The sequence below is a fragment of the Betta splendens genome, chromosome 1 (genome assembly GCF_900634795.4).
Source record: "Betta splendens chromosome 1, fBetSpl5.4, whole genome shotgun sequence".
In the NCBI taxonomy this organism is placed as follows: Eukaryota; Metazoa; Chordata; class Actinopteri; order Anabantiformes; family Osphronemidae; genus Betta; species Betta splendens.
The window spans coordinates 6,173,528-6,191,468 of record NC_040881.3 but is presented as its reverse complement, the minus strand read 5'-3'; the positions used below and the strand labels follow the sequence as shown (position 1 = coordinate 6,191,468).

The 17,941-nt window shown below is 44.9% G+C and overlaps 2 protein-coding genes and 1 long non-coding RNA gene across 5 annotated transcripts; 1 reads left to right on the top strand and 2 right to left on the bottom strand.

Moving 5' to 3' along the window:
- Positions 1 to 65: 65 nt before the first annotated feature.
- rnf150a (ring finger protein 150a) lies at positions 66 to 11,073 on the bottom strand. Of its 2 annotated transcripts, none has more exons than XM_029147611.3 (7): positions 9,916 to 11,073; positions 5,618 to 5,868; positions 5,027 to 5,098; positions 4,782 to 4,864; positions 4,547 to 4,643; positions 4,264 to 4,474; positions 66 to 3,246 (listed from the first exon to the last, which is right to left on the bottom strand). In XM_029147611.3, exons 1-7 carry the CDS (start codon positions 10,367 to 10,369, stop codon positions 3,131 to 3,133), a joined length of 1,284 nt encoding a protein of 427 aa, XP_029003444.1. In that variant the 5' UTR covers positions 10,370 to 11,073; the 3' UTR covers positions 66 to 3,130. The 2 variants fall into 2 exon arrangements, with proteins under 2 accessions (XP_029003444.1, XP_040927492.1); XM_041071558.2 differs by having other exon boundaries at positions 5,618 to 5,862.
- On the top strand, positions 10,931 to 16,213 carry znf330 (zinc finger protein 330). 2 transcript variants are annotated; one of them, XM_055506927.1, is made up of 10 exons: positions 10,931 to 11,066; positions 11,441 to 11,600; positions 11,708 to 11,727; positions 11,821 to 11,891; positions 12,289 to 12,365; positions 13,195 to 13,321; positions 13,408 to 13,512; positions 13,660 to 13,706; positions 14,698 to 14,815; positions 15,702 to 16,213. In XM_055506927.1, exons 2-10 carry the CDS (start codon positions 11,481 to 11,483, stop codon positions 15,965 to 15,967), a joined length of 951 nt encoding a protein of 316 aa, XP_055362902.1. In that variant the 5' UTR covers positions 10,931 to 11,066; positions 11,441 to 11,480; the 3' UTR covers positions 15,968 to 16,213. The 2 variants fall into 2 exon arrangements, with proteins under 2 accessions (XP_055362902.1, XP_029004671.1); XM_029148838.3 differs by lacking the exon at positions 10,931 to 11,066 and adding an exon at positions 11,202 to 11,351.
- Positions 14,603 to 16,480, bottom strand: LOC129603803 (uncharacterized). Its single transcript, XR_008694026.1, has 2 exons — positions 16,339 to 16,480; positions 14,603 to 15,940 (listed from the first exon to the last, which is right to left on the bottom strand). It is a non-coding gene; the product is annotated as an uncharacterized LOC129603803 (long non-coding RNA).
- Positions 16,481 to 17,941: the final 1,461 nt, after the last annotated feature.

The window sequence follows — 17,941 nt, the reverse complement described above, 5'->3', positions numbered from 1 at the left end:
GACACACTCATCTTTTTAATACAATGCTTGCATGTGGCAAATCACAGTCTTGTAAAAAAGCAGGGTTGAAAAAAACCTGGGTAAAATTTATTATGCCAAAATCAAGGACATTCATACACGTGCATCAAGGTACAAGGAAGCGACAGAACTAATCGGAGTTGTTTAATACAAAATAGCGATGCTGTTATTTCTGCTGGGTATAGTGAACAATATATTGATACGCCCCAACACACATACACAAGAGAACAGATAAAAGATCACAACATTTCACATGAAGCAACAAATGACACGTGTGCCATGTTCAAAACTGTAGCCCTCTGCCCTGAAAGCAGCACATAAAAAAGGCTCAAGTCATTCAGTAAAGCCGCTCCTCATTCACCGGAGGAATAAAGTGCAAATAGGACAGTTTACAGAGCGAGCGTGTGACAGAGAAAATGGCCTCATGTCACATCATGAAAGAACTTTATATTAACAGGGTTATTATTACTGAATAATTTTAATCAGGAGAAAAGTTTGTAATAGGGTTTGAACGACTGTTTATTCAGGAAGTTAATCAATATTAGTTTCCTGCCAGTGTGATATGTATTCACAAGCTCAGCTCTCTGTGCAACATCAATGTGTGGCCACAATAATGAAAACGATGAGACAATTTGTAAAATATACTAAACAAGGTAATAAGTAAAAAGATTAATCACGTACAAACAAACGGGACTTTAAATTAAGCTTTTTGAATAATGACATTTTATTTTTCCTAAAATATGAAAGTGTCTAGGTACCAAATTACAAAGTTCTTTCAGGGAAACGTGTCTCATTTTAAAAGAACAATAATTTGGAATGTTGCTGGTAAAATTTGGAAACATTCTTTTTTTTTCGTTTTTGACATACAGACTGAAGGTCATATCAAGACACACTCAGCTTTTTGTGCGTGCGATTTAAAAGCTTTAAATTGGCTTTAAAGTTCTGACACAGTTGTTATTAAAGCGCTGTAAACGGACAAATCTGAGCGAGCAACTTGCAGCTTAATCACAAGTTGCCATGTAAAATCAAGGCCTTAGTCCAACTTAGAGCAGCTTGTCCCGTTAGGCAGTGCAGCCAGACTCAAGCATCTGGAGCTGATGTGCTTCATCACCGTGGCTCAAACGCTCGGTCAGACACACACACGTGAAGGAGAAACGGAGTCAAGGCGGTGCTGGAGAAGACGATAAACTCAGATGGGCGCTGCTGAGCGTCTCCATTCATCGCATGTCTTGTGCTATGTTAACGTGAGCTGAAGAAGCAGGCAGAGGCGTCGGGGCCAGATTTGGCTGGTAGAGATCTCTCAAATATAAATCTACATTAAGCTGGTAGGAATCGCAATCTTCCTCCTTTTCCATCCTGCTCTGACCTCGTTCAGGAAACAATACAAATATACATTCATGAATTCTCCTGCAATGCTACCAAAACGATTCATCGGCGTCGGAACTATAGCTTATGTGGGATAATGTGAGCACCGAGCTGCTGCAGCCGGGAACGAGTTACAGCGAACTAATGCCAGAGCTCCCATGAAACTGAAACATCTGCCTGTGCGCCCAATGACCCTGCAATGATTAACCCAAGCAAGGAGAGTGTGGACACGTGTGTGTTGCATAACGTGTGTGTGTGTGTGTGTGTGTGTGTGTGTGTGTGTGCGTGTGTGTGTGTGTGTGTGTGTGTCCCAGGTGGCTGCAGGACATAATGGAAACATTGACCGCGGGAGAAAACCGCCAGTTAAATTCCACTAGCTGGGTCTGTGCTTCTTTAGTGTGCAGCTCTACAGGAATGTGAGAGGAAACAGCTCTGACGCAGCATTGGATCCTGTGTTCAACTAACGCGCAATAGGAAGAGGAGAAATGTTCCACTAGAATCACTGTTATGAACAGCGATTAACAGTCGTCATCATGTCGGGGGTTTGAGTCCTAGTTCTGTTCCACATGAAGTCTTTGTCCACGTCTGCCCACACCTTTCACAACAATCAGAACCAGTTTAAATGTACGGCACCACAAATGTTACTAATTATCTTTGGACGCACAAATGGTCTCATAAGCTACAAGCCTCTGGCTGCCAGTGACAAAATGATTGTGCTTGTTCCTGTGCCTTTGTAGGTCAATAAACCGGTTTCCTGTAGGTTTTTAACTGAAGCCTCGGGCTGGGACTCAGTGCAGCCTGAACCATGAGGAGGAACATTTAGTAGAGATCCGCTAAAGGTGAGTTCTGCCTGACTGAGGGCGTAACAGGGGCCACTCTGCTGCGTGTGGATCTCTTTGTGGCGAATAAACAGAGAAAAAAAAAAGTTACTGTGCAACTGTAAACATTTTATACAGCTCAGTTTTCACGCCCGCAGCATCTATTAATAAAACTCTGGCTAACTCCACTTTATTGGCCATGCAGTGCTTTACCACAGCGTCCGTCCGTCCTCGCGTTACTGGATTAGCTTCGAATCATGCACAGTTTTAGGGTCAGTTAACAGCCACGCGAAAAACCACAGCGACACACACGCGTCAGACTGTTCCACCACCACCACCACCACCACCACCACAGCCAGCAGGAAGCAGGGCCAACGGCGTGGGCCGCGCGGACTCGTGAATCGGCAGCAGTTTCTGATTGTCAAACGTGAGGACAGACACTGCACATCCAGCACATGTTGGGTTCTTCCCCCTCAACAACAGCGGGAAACACAAATAGTGTAGTAAATCTGTGCATTCATGTCTCAACTGATCTTAAAGACAAATCACATATGTTGGCAGTGATCTCATTCTAAAAAGGAATCAAATACAACAATCCACATTTTCATAATACTAATTAAAGGTCGCTATTATCTTAATCTGTGTATTTCGGATGTTAGGCTTTGATGTGAAGAATCAGGTGGCCAGAAACGGTGAGCTGTGACCACTGCATGAATGAGCAAGCGACGTGTCCACGGACGCCACGGAGGCTCGGGTCCGTTTATCTGGGTGGCTTTGTGCCGCCGCGGGTCGTTTTGCTCATTTCATCCTCAGTGAGGTCACATCCTCCGCTGACGCGCTGAATCTCTGGGAGCTCCTGATCGTTCTGTGCTGCTCCCTCGCTTAATTTCCCTTGTGATTGACGCCTGTTCCCCTCGGGTGCGATCGGCTCAGGATTTGGCCCCGTCGCGTTCCTGCTCCGCGGACAGGTCCACTTCGAACATGCCCTCAGTGGCCATGATGATCGAGGTGTCTGAGTCGCTGCTGAGCGGAGGCTGGTGGTCACCTGATGAAGACATGGGGAGTCATCAATTAATAACCACCTGTTCTCTGCCATCTTTGTGTTATTTGCAAATTAACAGATCAATTTTGGTTGCTGTTGTACTACATATTCTTTTAACAGGATTGTAGACTGGCCCAGTCTCCAACCATACTGTATGTTTCTGGTACCGAGACGTTCGCCCAGTGGTTCTAGAAGGGCGACAGCTGCAGTGCTGTCATAACTCAAGCTAAAAGGTGCTGCCGGACGTGCGCTCCGTCACTCCCAGGCCTCGGCGGCAGAAATCCTGGCAGGTCGGCTCGTTCTCCTCACGCTAACCGCCTGTCAGGGACCTTGTCGGCTTATTAGTGCTGCGGCAGATGACAAATCAAGGCTCATCCGTGCTGAGCGATCCACCACAAAAGCAGAAGCATAGCTTTGTGTCAGCCGCCTGTGAGTGCCTTCCAAGAAAAATAAAAATAAAAATGGGAACGCACAGTCATATGTTCTGGTTTTTATGGCTTGGTATAACTTGGAAAAATGCCCTGAATTAGTTCCAAAACATAAAACGGTGGTTTACATTTCCCTTTTTACACTTGGACCCGCTCTACGTTTGTCTCCCACACATTAATCCTGACAGGACGCGGGGAGCCTTCAAACAGTGCTGAAGAGCACAGGTTTCCCACACAGGGCCGTAAAACCTATTTGGATCAGGTCATATGCTATCGTTTCCCCTACAGCGTCACCCGGGAGCACGGAACAGGTGGCTGCTGACCCGGTTTGGACCCCAGAATAAAACAACCTTGGACTGGAGGAGGTGAGAGGAAGCAGTCAATAAGCAGCGCTAGAACGAATGAACACTGAACTCTGCAGATTAAAGGGAGTATCTGTATCTGGTACCAAAGGTTCTACATTTATTCCCACTTTGTCTTTGTTGATATATTGATTTTATATCACACGCAATTAGAAGCTTTTTACAGATGGAGCTGGTTTAACACAGGTGGTTTCTAACAGGAAAGCAGACGCCATGAGGCCTGAACTCACTGCTGGAGATGACGTAGCTCTCCCCGGCCTGAGGCGCCAGCTCCGTGTCAGGAGGCAGCTGCTGCAGGCCGATCGCTCGTCCGGCCGAATCCAGCACCACCGAGCTCTCGTTCACCGTGATTTCACTGGCCGCGCTGATGGGGTCGGTGGGCGGGCCTCCGACCGACATCTCGTAATCCGGAGGGATGTCGTCCGAGCAGTCGGCGCTGACCTGGAACGGGTCGGAACTGTAACGCGGGCTACGCGCAGCCGCATTCAGGTTGATTATTACAGAGGAACTCACTGGGATTCCCAAGGCTTTCAGGATGTTCATTTTGCACATGGGGCAGGTGCGGTGGTCCTGCAGCCACGGGTCGACGCAGTGTTTGTGGAACACGTGTCTGACCAAACGAGACAAGAGCGAAAATGAGGAAGCACAACGAAAGGAGGACAACAGTGCAAAGGTGCGTTTGGCAGAATGTACAGACACCAGTTGCTCCGTGTTAAAGCGATGCACAGCAGTGATAAACAAAGAGTACCTGCATGGTAACACCCGCACTACGTCATTGGGTTTATAACCTTCAATGCACACTGCACAGTTGTCAAAGTCGGACTCAGTCTCCTGAAACAAAGGCAGAGATGGAAGAAGCGGCTTCTCAGATTCCAAATACAGAAAGTATAGAGTAATTCATGTAAAACCTATAAAACCTCAAAGACACAGAAACGTAATTGAGCTCATTGACAGCCAGATATAGTTGGAGGTTTGTGATACAGGACGATTTACCTTGTCTCCTTTTTTAATGGTTCGTACTTGGAGTTTGCTGATGGCCTTTTTTGCCGCGTCTCCAAGACGCCGCTGGAAGATCAGGAAAAATAAAATGGATTCAAAATGTCAACAAAACTACCGAGCAACTCGGCAGCAGCAGAGAGACAGAACGAATGCACCTGAAGAGAAACCAGGACACTGAGGACGTGCAGCAGTGAGACAGCAGAAATGTGTGTTACACAGTTTACATAGGTACACAGCGGAAATAGTAATAACAGTTTATCATCACACTCCATCTGCTTTAACTTATTGTCCTGCTTAAAAAAAATTAAATATGAAAGCCGGCGTGTTCAATATGTCTGAATTCACATCACAACATAAATCAACACAATTCAATGTGAAAGAGCAAACAAGCGTTGCCAGGGCACCGGCTCTCATCACAACAGACGCACTCATACACTGTGTCCACAGACGTCACGACAAACAAACACAACAACGAGGAGGCACGGGCGAGTATTTGCTCTGCTGATTGGAGGAAGCTGAGCCCGATCACGCGCCGCTCCACCGGCGGTCAGGCTCATGCAGGCCACGCTCGGAGGCGCCACGTACCTGGTTGCGGTCCCGCGCGTTGGCGTAGCGGAACCTCTGGATGTAGTAGAAGACGAGCCAGGCCAGGGAGATGATCATGAGCACGATGAAGGAGATGGAGACGAACACCACCGACGTCCGGCTCACGTACTTCTGCAGGTTGCGCGTTCCGATGGTGATGTGCAGCGTGACCACGACGTTCCGCTCCAGCAAGGCCGCGATCTCACGACCTTTGGGCTCCGGGATCATGATGGCCACAACGTCACCTGTTCCTGCACAGAACAGGGCACGTTAGACATAGAGGAGCTTAGAGTGACAGGACCACAGAGCTCCAGCTCTTCAATAAGTATGTACACTTAGCTTTAAAAGGGGATTAAAATAATTTTATTCTGGGACACAATACTCACTAATATAGAGAGAGGTGCATGAGCGGCTTAGTATTAACAGAGATAATGACGTTGTAATTCAAATGCAGGAATAAAACTAAATGTGAACCTCAGGTTTTCTCAGTGTATTTCAAATCAGAGTCAGGGCTTTTATTCCAATTTAGTGAAGCTTAACAGAAAGCAAATCTTTTGTACATGTAATGTTTTTGAATGGCCACAGTTACATCACTGTGTGAGGTCAGATGGGCTCCTTTGCTGCCCAGACACCCACCCATCCACCCATCCATCCATTCATCCGTCCGTCCTGCCAGACACACGGCGCTGTGGTAAATCCATCCTAACACCGCACACCAGCATGATTCTGTCACAGAGACACTCACGCTGACAGAAAACAGTGTTTTACATCTATCAGAAGCTTTAAAGGCTTTGAAGCCGACACACATGGTGCGCCTTCAGGATGGAGCTGTGTTACACTATGGCTCAGAAATCCCTTTATGTAACTTTATGTCTGTTGTAAAATCTGCACAGCTGCTGTTTTTATGACTGAGGTCTTGTAGCCAGGTCCAAAATGATGCCCTAAAAGGTTTTCTTGTAACAATACAGCATATGTTTAAACAGAGTAACACTGTTCACTAGAATGGTAGAATTGAGTGTAAAGTCAAAGCGAGCATTCACACCAGCTCATGAAGTTCATTCAGTTCAGACTTAAACAGAACCCTGCTAGAAACAACAGTGCCAAACTAAAGGCTGTGTTTGCACAGGTACTGCCACATCTGCTTAGACTTGGGCCCCTTAGCCAACACACACATGCAGGTTGTAGAGTTCACCTCTTTCTCACTGACAAAACACTGTAAAAAGATATTTAGTTCACGATATCAATGTGTGAGTGTGTTTTATACAGTAAATCTCTTTAGGCTCTGAGATGATAAAACAAAGTCCAGAGGCAAGAAAGGTTCAACTTTAAAAACAGTCTCTTTCAGCCGCATACTGAGGAGAATTAAGGTATAATAAGACTTGTAGGATTTTCCTAAGCCTCCACTCTTATCTTCTTCTGTCCGCTGTGACGCAGTCGGGGGGAGGTAAAAATAGCTGCTGGTAAAACAGAAGGGCAAAGTCTGAGACTCTTCAGACCCACTTTTGCCAAAATGTGGACATGAAGACAAAAAACAACAACAACAACAGGCTCCAGATCTGCTGGAGTTTAACCGTGAACCCCTTCATTAACAACCGTGTACCGAAACCAATGCAAAGTACAAGACTGAACTAAGACAGAATAAAAAAATAAATACATAAAGACATTCATTGCCCAGACTTCTGCAGTTTCACATGTTCAGCATCACAGCCAACGCAAGCAGCGACCCTTAAATGAATTATTAATAAAAATCCACCTGGTGAATGAGCCTTCAGTGCCGACGCCTCCCTCACCACGACTCAACACAGAACAACTGACAGTTTCACAGCCTGAAGTGAAGTTTGACTGAACTCCGGCCAAAACGTTCGCTTCATTTCTCGGTGGACCTGCTCCATTACTGTTTCACGTTAACGGGAAGCGAGGTTCGACACACTGTGAGTGGACTTTACAGAAATGGCCGGGGAACGACGGGCGGACGTGAAACAGGACGTGACAGGTTCCTTGTTCTGGCACCTCTGGACTTTACAGGCCACATGTGAGCGCTGTTCGTTTGGCAGCCACACAGTCAGGCCACACATTACATAAGATCGGTCCCTTTGTCGCTGCACATTAGCTTCCTCGGCTTCGCTGGCGTGGCCGCCACACCTGCACTGGCTCTGGGTTCTTATTTGTGTCAAGGCTCAATGAGGGCAGATCCGTTAAAAATACCCTGGCTTCCTTTTTTTACTGTGTTGCCTGTAAATTACTTCAAAGACAAACGAATGCAGGATGATTAATGGTCAAACATTATCAGACCGAGTCAAATAGTAACATGTAAAAAAGGAGAACGTTCACAATATGATTAAAGGGCAACTGCACCAATGTGACTCCCTAATATTCACCTTCCTTTATTAAAACTCCACATTACATCGCATGGAGGCGTTTTTGTTTCAATGATGTCATCATTTGTGTCCGTGTACGAGACCAGGTGACACTATCTGACCTGAGCACTGACAGCAGCCCGGCGGACGGTACTCACAACCCTGACGTTCTCAGTTTACAAGGCTGTTCCAAACGCGTTAACAAACCGTTTCCTGTTTACCACTGTGGCCCAGCGACATTAGCATTTAGTCAAACTGTTGTGGTTCGTGAGGAAAAATGCTATATTTACTCTCCACCAACTCCTGAGACAAATATCTGCAGGGTTTGAGGCTCTGTGTGTCCATGGGCTAGTTGCTAATGTTGTGTACTTGTGCTGCTGTAAACATATGTACTAAAAACCACCGCTGGCTGCATTTAAACAAGGCTGATGAATATGAACTAAACCAGTGAGAACTTTGTGTTCACTTTATACAAGTGCAGCACATAATGGATAAGAATTACAATAAATATAGTGCTAAACAATCCATAACTCATAATAACTTGACTAAATCCTTTAAAAACATGAACACAGTGTGAATCATCCAGACACCTGTCACTCACTTATTATTTGCTGACACCTGACTCTTGTTTGAACATCTGCTCCTGTGCCGTTTCTTTTGTCACAGATAATGTTTGTTCAGGTAATGTCACGTCCCGCATTGCATCGTTGTCTGGCACAGGAGCAGCAAAAAGCAAAAAAACAAACACCAAAGGCCAAGAGTTAAGTCAAGAAGGGAAGAAAATATGACTGGGTGAAAATATAAATGGGAACATAAAAAAAATGAAGGAACCACTCGTTTGCTGCACACTGAAGCGTGAGTGAAACAGCTGTAACAACAACAACAACAACAACAACAACAACAACAGCATCGAGCGAGCTGCTAGAAAACTCCAGATGAAGATCAATGAGGCGTCCCATAATTCACGTTTGACAGCTTTAACATGTCCACAGTTGGTGTGCAGAGGAAGGCTCCCAGGACGCGCAGCCTCTTTGAACAGCCTATTAATGAGCCCTCCACTCCAACTAAACACCATCTGCCTTCGCCTGGGATCGATTCCTAGGCGTAGAGCATAAACAGTGTGAATGGATGTACGTACAGCAGTTGTCACGGGCAAACGGCGAGTAAACGACTCTGCCTGGTGCTATTTAAACAGATGAGTGAGTGTCCAGTTATCCAAGCGTCAGCTCGCACTGCCTCAGGCAAAGCAGAGAAGAAGAAAAGGAAGAGGAAAATGCTTTCTGAGAGCCTGAAACTGAATCTGGCGTCTGTGTTTCCAGGTGCTGTCGACTCAGTGTTAACCCGACCTCCTCACACATCAGCTCACATTTAAGATGCCTCCCTTTCATGAGACTGGGAGAAGTTGAGCTGCAGTTACTTGTCCACAAATCTATACACCACAGGGGCCGATTTAAGATCAAACGGCTGCGACACCTATGATTAACAATACAGAATTAGAGACAAGGTTGCAGCGTACAGGCATTTTTTGCACCAGTGAGTTGCCATTAAACGTGCGCTTCCAGACTGGCATTAGACTGGTGAGTGTATGGGAACTTGGACATTATACTGACCAGCCATCACAGCTTCAGGCTGTGGTGGTCCCGTCCAGCCGATGTCCTGCAGATCCATTTCCAGCTACTCCTCCTCTACTTATCAGGAGACTCTGACAGATTGTTTAGCTGATTAAGCAGCTGCAGAGGAGCAGGGCTGCAGATGAAACCATTAATCCAGGCTAACGCTCCACAGGCAGCCGATGGGTGACATGTGTACTCTGAGGCCTATGTGACGTGTGGCTGATCACCTGTGGGGCAGACGCCTGCTCTGTTTGCACCGGGAGCCGATATATCAGTAGGATACACTTCCTGGACTACTGGCCCTAAGTGCTGGCAGGTTTCCTCTTACCTGGATGGGGCATCGTTATGGTGTCGTTGGGACTGCCGGAGCCCACGTTGTATATGACAACTGCAGATGCGTTGAGGTTTGCAACGTTGCGGATCTTCTCTTTGTACGTGCAGTTGCCCGCTGCCACCAGGGCCACCCAGGCGGTGTTTGCGGAGACGGGGGAGAACCTGACGTTGGGGTCGCACGCCTGTCTGTCTTGCAGGTGGGACGGAACCAGGACCAGACCCCTGGCTTCTCTCTTGGGCGACTGTTCGCCGTATCGGCCGCACTCGGTTTTCTCCGTCCTGATCTCCGACGTGACGGGGTCCAGGTAGGTGATGTTGACAAAGGCGGTGTACCACTCCTCCTTCTCCGCCACCGTGAAGTCCAGACAGAGCAAGTGGACGAAGCAAAACGACAGCAGCCACGTCGAGAGAGCCAGACTGCGGCAAGCTCGGATGAGGGACGGTGCCATTGTGGGTCTGGGTGGACGACGAGCTCCGGGCTCCCTCCTGAAATCTCACAGCGAGTCCCTCTTTTGAAACGAGGCGCTGGTTAAGGAGGCGTCTTGCATAATAGCCACGACCGGACAGCTGCTCTCAGAGTTTTGGGCTGTGGACTGGAGGCTACTACATAGCACCACCTGCAGTAGAAGTCGACGCTGCTTGTTGTTGCTCGGCGTCAGCTGTTTCCCGTCCTCGCTCCGGATTGGCTCGCTACTCCAACACGTGACCGAGGCGTGCCAATATATCTGATGTCATCCGTGTCATGTGGAAAAACTAAAACATAAACCATGTAAAAATGTAAAAATAAATAAATAAAACATGAACCATGAAAAACACTGTAAAGGAGACACGAAGATATAATTATTAATGACTGGATAATGGATGCTTTGTTTGTATATATTTCGCTAAAGCAGAAGTTTCCTTTTAATACACTTCATTCATATCATATAGTAATTTCATTAAAATAATCACAAGAACTTACAATTCAAAGTAATTTAAAAAAATAAAAACATCAGTTGAGTTTGGCTGACGTGCAGTGCAGTGGTGTGAAACCTTTAGTTAGGGGAAGACGGAACCATAATGCAGGAACGGAGGGCTGTGTAATTTGTGTAACTCGAACAGATTTTCGGAGCGGACACAACAGCGGCGGTGGCGCAAAGATTTTCGGTAATTTTTTGCAAATCAGAATTTTCATTCTTAGTAACAGTTATTCATTATAGTTTAAACATTATATATAAAGACATTCAGATGAATATCACACACATGCGGGTACTGGACTGTCAATATCAGCGCTTCCTGAAACTGTTTGTCAGCATTGACACCAGCGTTTTAAACTTTTCTTCATCGTGATTTTAGCTCGATAATGCGCCACGTGTTCTAGAACAACTGATGTCTACCGTAAATTTGGTGTTTACTACTCAGAAATCAAAATAAATCCCTAAAGATTAAAAAGTAGGTCGTCCTTTGTTAAGGACAACTTAGCTTAGCTTAGTTTAAACTAGCTACACTGTTCACTGCAGCTGGGTGTTTCGTGTTTGCAGACAGCCTGTAGTAGAAGCCGCTCTACCCGTTGAAGGAGAAATGCCCAAGAAGAAAACCGGTGCTCGGAAAAAGGCAGAAAGTCGCAAAGAACGGGAGAAACAGAATCGAGCCAATCGAGAACATGTCGATGTGGCCAAACATCCCTGTAACGTCAACATGGTAGGAAGATGCTATAGCTGATGCCTCTCAGCAATACTTCATAATTATAACACCGCAGAGCTTCGATTATCATTTTAAACATCACCTTGATGTGCTTTGTTTTATAGGACTGCGACAAATGTCAGAGGTAAGTAACTGCGCCGTATCAGATACAAGTAGCTTGTCAATGGTGGGAGACAGGTAGTGTGACACTAATGCGCTTTTTTATGTCATCTGGTAGAAAACAGAAGAACAGAGCTTTCTGCTACTTCTGTAACGCAGTGCAGAAATTGCCTGTCTGTGCCCAGTGTGGTAAGCAAACTGCTGAGCAATCTATACATATATTACATTAATCCTACAGGAAGAAGGGGGTCTACATCACGCTGAGATGTTTTTAATGCAGTCTTTTTATATTTCAATGCAAAGGTTTGCCTTAGACTGACAACTCTGGTAAATACTGTGGATCATTTTCTCAAACACGGGGAGTGTTTTCATACGTTTAATGGCGTAAATGTTGTGCGTGAAACCAATAGATTGCAGGTGTAAAACTAATTGTATAGTTGTTGGAATGCTGCTGTGGCGCCCTCTTGGGGACGTACCAAGAAGAACACTTTACCATACATTAGTTCATGTCATTAGTGTAGTGCAAAGTCACAAGATTTTACTTATCACTTATTTAAACTGTTATCTTTCAAATTTTGTTTTTGAGGCAAAACCAAGTGCATGAAATCATCAGACTGTGTGGTCAAACATCCGGGAATCCACACCACTGGGATGGCCATGGTGGTAAGTGGGCAGTTGGTTTGTTCTCATATACTTGCACTACAGGTCCATCTCTTTCTGCAGTGAGTTATCTCCTCCCATTTATTGTTTTATACATTTTATGGTGTATGACTGTAAAACTCGTAGATAATGTTCCATTTTAGGTCAGGCCAATCCTTACAAATGCAACGTTCTTCATTGGATATGTATTTATTGTATAATGTGTAAAATCTTAATCAGTTTTTGAACTGGATTTTACTGGCCTAGGGTAATGTGAATAAGTAATAAATAAATATGTGCCATCCTCCCCTAATGTCCATTATAAGATGCTAGAGAACCGTAGATGTATTAGTAGTAGTAGTAGTGTAAAGAACTACTGTGTGTACATTGACCTAGTCGGCAGTTAAGAACGGTATAGTAAAAAAAGTTACGGCCTTCAGGTAGACACTTATAAACTACTTAGCAGTTCATAAAGTCAAATGATGCTTACACAATAATCAGTGTCCTGATAATCCACGTGCTTCTACTAGAGTAACCCTTTGAATGCATGAAATTTATTTAAGTGAATAAGTTTTGCACCACTGATAAGAGGAGGGCAATTGGTCTTAGCCCCTGTTACACAAGAGTTCTAATGTTGTGCAAGTACCGTTTGTAATGTGTAAGTAACAATATAATCAGATAAAACTAATATGTGTGTTATAACAGAATCATAATATGAGGAATTTAAGTTTACCTACAAGTGATTACATCCTTGATACAAGATCACTTTATGTATATTGAGTTGGAGGACTTGAAGACTGTGGTGGGAAAAAATTCAAACTGCAGAGCCTGAAATTTTTGTTTTGCTCAAAAGGGAGCAGTGTGTGACTTCTGTGAAGCCTGGGTGTGCCACGGTAGGAAATGCCTGAGCACTCACGCCTGTGCATGCCCCCTGACGGACGCAGACTGCATTGAGTGTGACCGTGGTGTTTGGGATCATGGTAAGACTCCTCTCACATCAGCGTGAAAGTCGCCAGGTCATAGTGACACAATAAAAATCAGTGCCGCCTCTTAACTGTGTGAACAGGAGGGCGAATCTTCCGCTGTTCCTTCTGTCAAAACTTCTTGTGTGAGGATGATCAGTTCGAGCACCAGGCAAGCTGCCAGGTCCTTCAAGCAGAAACATTCAAATGTGAGTCATTCACTTTTTCTTTCACATCACTGGATAATGTGGAAACTGGAGTGTATCCTATAACAACTGGAGGAGGGGGGTAAATCTGCAAGAGAGAAAATGTGATGATTGACGGCTGGTTTTACCTTTTCTCACACTGTATTTTAGGCGTTTCCTGCAATAGACTCGGACAACACTCATGCCTGCGCTGCAAGGTGAGCAGAACATCAATAAATCCACAAGGCAGTGGAGGAAGCTGAGTTAAGCTTCTATTCACAGCCATGATAAGGGTTTGTAAACACTCACAAGTAACTCCCATATAATCACTTCAGTGTTAAACAAAACATACGATCTTACCCTTATTTGGTTATGATTTCAGTTTAGCTGATAGCAGGAAATTGTCCTGGAAAACAGGAAATGTAATTGAAACAAAGATCAAAAAGCAGCAGAAACAGAAGGCATCAGAAAAAGACGACCTACCACTTTCTTTTAAACTGCTCTGACCCTGTCAGTTATTTGTTGAGTTATGGCATCGTGACCGTTTTCAAAAAGTAATTACATTAAGTTAACTTCCTGATTACCTGTTCTGCATGACTATTAGTCTCCACTGTGTTATAGTGTTAGCAGCCAAATCAGCCTCTCTGACGTCAAACTTGGAATTTTTAACCTAAAAGGTAAAATAATTAAAACAGCAAACAGTAAAACTTATCAACAAAATATTTACACCTTAAAATACAGAATCCTGTTATTCAAATATATATTTATATGTGGTGTAAACATTTGTCCTGTTTATATTGGCCACACTATAAGAAATATAGGAAAAAAAGTCAGACTCTAAACATGTGTGTCTAAATATAAAGCGTTATTTTTGTGTGTTTTAAGTGTATATAAGCATAATGGCAACACCCTACATGTGACGCCGCACATGTGTGCTTCGTCTGGGGAAACCACAAAAGGGAATTTTAGCTTTTGAATCTATGTTATAGAAAATACAAAATGACCCAGCTTTATCAAAACACTGCTGGAAAAGAAAAGAGCAGATGAGGAAATAAGAGAAAAAGAAAACATAAGTATGGGAACGAGTTACATTACTAGTCACAACAAGTCTGACTACTGATAACCTTTCATTCTGTATTTCAAAAGACAGTTTGAATTATGCATCACCGTCACGTTTGTGCTGTAACATTTCCACGTGACATTTTGCAGGCCTGCTACTGCGACGACCACACCAGGAGTAAGGTCTTTAAGCAGGAGAAGGGAAAATCTCCACCTTGTCCAAAGTGCGGCCACGAGACCCAGGAGACTAAAGACCTCAGCATGTCCAGTGAGTCCCACACAAACAAACCAGCCAAAAGTGCTGCTTTTTCTTTCGGTCGGGGCCTGAATTGTGGAAGTAGGTTCACCACCCTCAACCTTCCTGCTGAATCAGGATTTTGGTAGTGAAACAGAAAGAAAATCGGGACATTTATGAGATGTGCATGTGCATTACATGAATTGAATTGATTTCCTGTTAAAAGCCTTATGCGTTTTTTCTCACATATTTATTCCCTTTTATTTATTTCTTGCACATTTACCCATTTTCTAGTGAATTTCTTTTTGTTTGACCAAATGGCTATTCTTTTTTGTCTTTTCACATTTGCTTGAGAATTTCTTTATGACCCAATGGCTTTTACACTGCTGTTTTTTTTATACCACTAGATCAGCACAGTGCAGCAACAGATACATTAAGCTTAAAGGTTAATGACTGTGACGACACGCTGGTGGCTGCTGTTATTGGACTGTTATCTGTGTTTGCACAGCGAGAGACTGAGTCTGGGAAAGTGGTTCAAGTTGTGTTGTGGCTTTCTTGTCAGTACTAGTGAACCTGGTATCAGTCCTCACACCCCAAGCACAGTATTCACGCTGTCCTGTCTGTAGCTGTACAGCAACATGTAGGTACCAAAAAAAAAAACAGAACCAAAAGCAAAACTGAAATTTGATCGAACCAGTACATTGCTTTAATAACATTTCCTGGAAATCAAGGTTGTTTACAAATGCCAAGGGTTCTCAGAGACCTTCAGTGAAACCAATGTCTGCTGAACAACACAAAGGTGAAACCGGGGAGTCAGTATAATTGTATTTTTTCCCTATCCTGACAAATATGACACGATCCTGTAATTGTGATAATGTAAATGAGAGCAACGCTTCTAACACGACTTTGCTTTCTGCAGCTCGCACGTTGAAGTTTGGCCGCCAGGCCGGCGCTGACGACGACGACGACGATTACGATGGGGCGTCCGGTTATGATTCCTACTGGAAGAATTTAGCGTCGGGAGGCAGAGACCAAGAGGATGACTATGGTGAGGACGACGAGGAGGAGGATGAGGACGACGAGGAGGAGGATGAGGACGACGAGGAGGAGGACGAGGACGAAGATTGTGCCGAGGAAGCGGCCGATTCCCTGGCGGAACTTAAAGTGGATGGAGACGCTGCGTAAACTGGGATGGACTGAGGAATCAGTAGACACATGTAAACTAGGACAACGCCGATTATAAATACTGGAGGTGCCAAAGTCTGCACAGATACAAAACTAGAACAATCACATTTAACAGTTTATTCGCTTAATTGGTAGTTAAAAGCTTGTCCAAACATTATTGCCATGCTCTGATCTCTGATTAGCTCCTGTTGAGACACGCTTGTTTCACGTGTAATCTGGCAATAAATCCCTGTCTGCTGGAGCACACTGAGGTCTCTCTTACACTGATTCAAAAAAACCTCAGGGCGGCCGTCTCATAACACACTGATGTGCAACGACGCATTGGTTTGTAACAAAATGACGAATCAGAGGAGGAGTGAACTTCAACTCACCATGACGATATTAGGGCGTGTGTGAGTCGGCCTCAGGAGTCGTGGCGACATTAGGATCGCATCCAGCCCGCCTCGAGCGTTCCTGCCGGACACAGGCCAATGAGACGAAACGGCTTCATTATCTCAAGTGAAATGCAAAAATGTGAGGCGCGCTCGTCGCTCCGCGCGGTACGAGAGCAGCCGCGGCCAGTGCGCAGATGACAGGCCCCATGACGGCGTTCCACTTGGTCCTCGTCCAGCTCCCGTGCCCCGGAGACCAGCGAGTGGTAAGCGGCCTCCCTGCGGATCGGTGCGGCGCGGTCGAGCCGTCGTGGTGAACCTCTGCTGGCGTTTTCCTTTGGCGACGGGGCCAAAGGTGCCAAAGGTCGCACCGGCAGGAACCAGGTCGCGCGTAACGACCGGAGGTGTGTCAGCGCGCGCATCCACGTGCGTCGAGCGGCGGTTGGTTGTTTTTGAGCGGCTCCAGGTGAAATGCGCCGCATTGCGATTATTTGGTGAAAAACCAAGCGCGTGCCACGGCCGCTGAGGTTTACTTTCACTTTCATTTGTGCAGGGGACACGGCCAGGTTCAGGAGGCGCCGCCTCCTCTCGGCGGGTTGTAAATAGGCAGCGTTTGTCGTATAAACACACGGCTGCGCTATTTCTGAATGGCCGACACGTGCGTAGAACATATTTAGGCGTCTTTTATCTGAAAAACGTGTGTAGGTGTGTTTTCAACTATTTTTACCCACTGTAAAACATCAACTTTACGCTCTACTGAATCAAGTGCGTCACTCAAGACTATAGGGGTCCTATATATACATATATATATGATGAGGATGATGCAAAGTGTGTTAAAACGACGTATTTTCCCTCAGCTTTAAATATTAGGTAGTACATGTACATCACAAATACTCCTCCCTTGTTTATATACTGTCCTTCCATATGAACACAACTGTTTCAATTGTTCAAGTTTGCCCCTAAACACTGTTAACAACAAACTGATCTGAAAGTGATGAAGATGCACAACTCTGAAAATATGTTTTGAAACTGTGTTGATGTTTAGATAAGAGTTTCTGAAATTTTCCATCATTTTTTTCAAGTAATACAAATCTACGCCTTCTTAAAGTGTTGAAAGGTGTTTTGTGAACATGCAACTCTCCTTTCAGAGTTTCAGGTCATGTTTTTTGCAGTGTTTTGCTCATCATCATTCAGTGTTTCTACCTTCACACCTTGCAGATCTGAAACTGAAAAGGTCAGGGTGGGAGTCAACCAATCACATGGCTTCTAACAATAAGCCAATCAGCTACCAGGCGTAGTCATAAATGCTTTTCCATTTGTCTAGATACATTTCCACTCTACTTTTACTTGTGCGTTCACTGAAAAAATTTAATCAAGAAAAAGGAACAAAAAAGCACTTAAAGAGTTGCATCTCGCCATGACTGCAAACGAGGTATGTACGGTGTGCAGTAAAATGGATTTGACTGGTAGCTACAGTATAAGTATATGAGGGAGCAGGAGGGAGTGATATTCTGTTTCACTACTCAACATATGAAACGAATTGCAAACAGTTTCTTGGTAACTGGCTTTGCATCTTCAGCAGGTAGCGTTCGCAAAGTGCTGA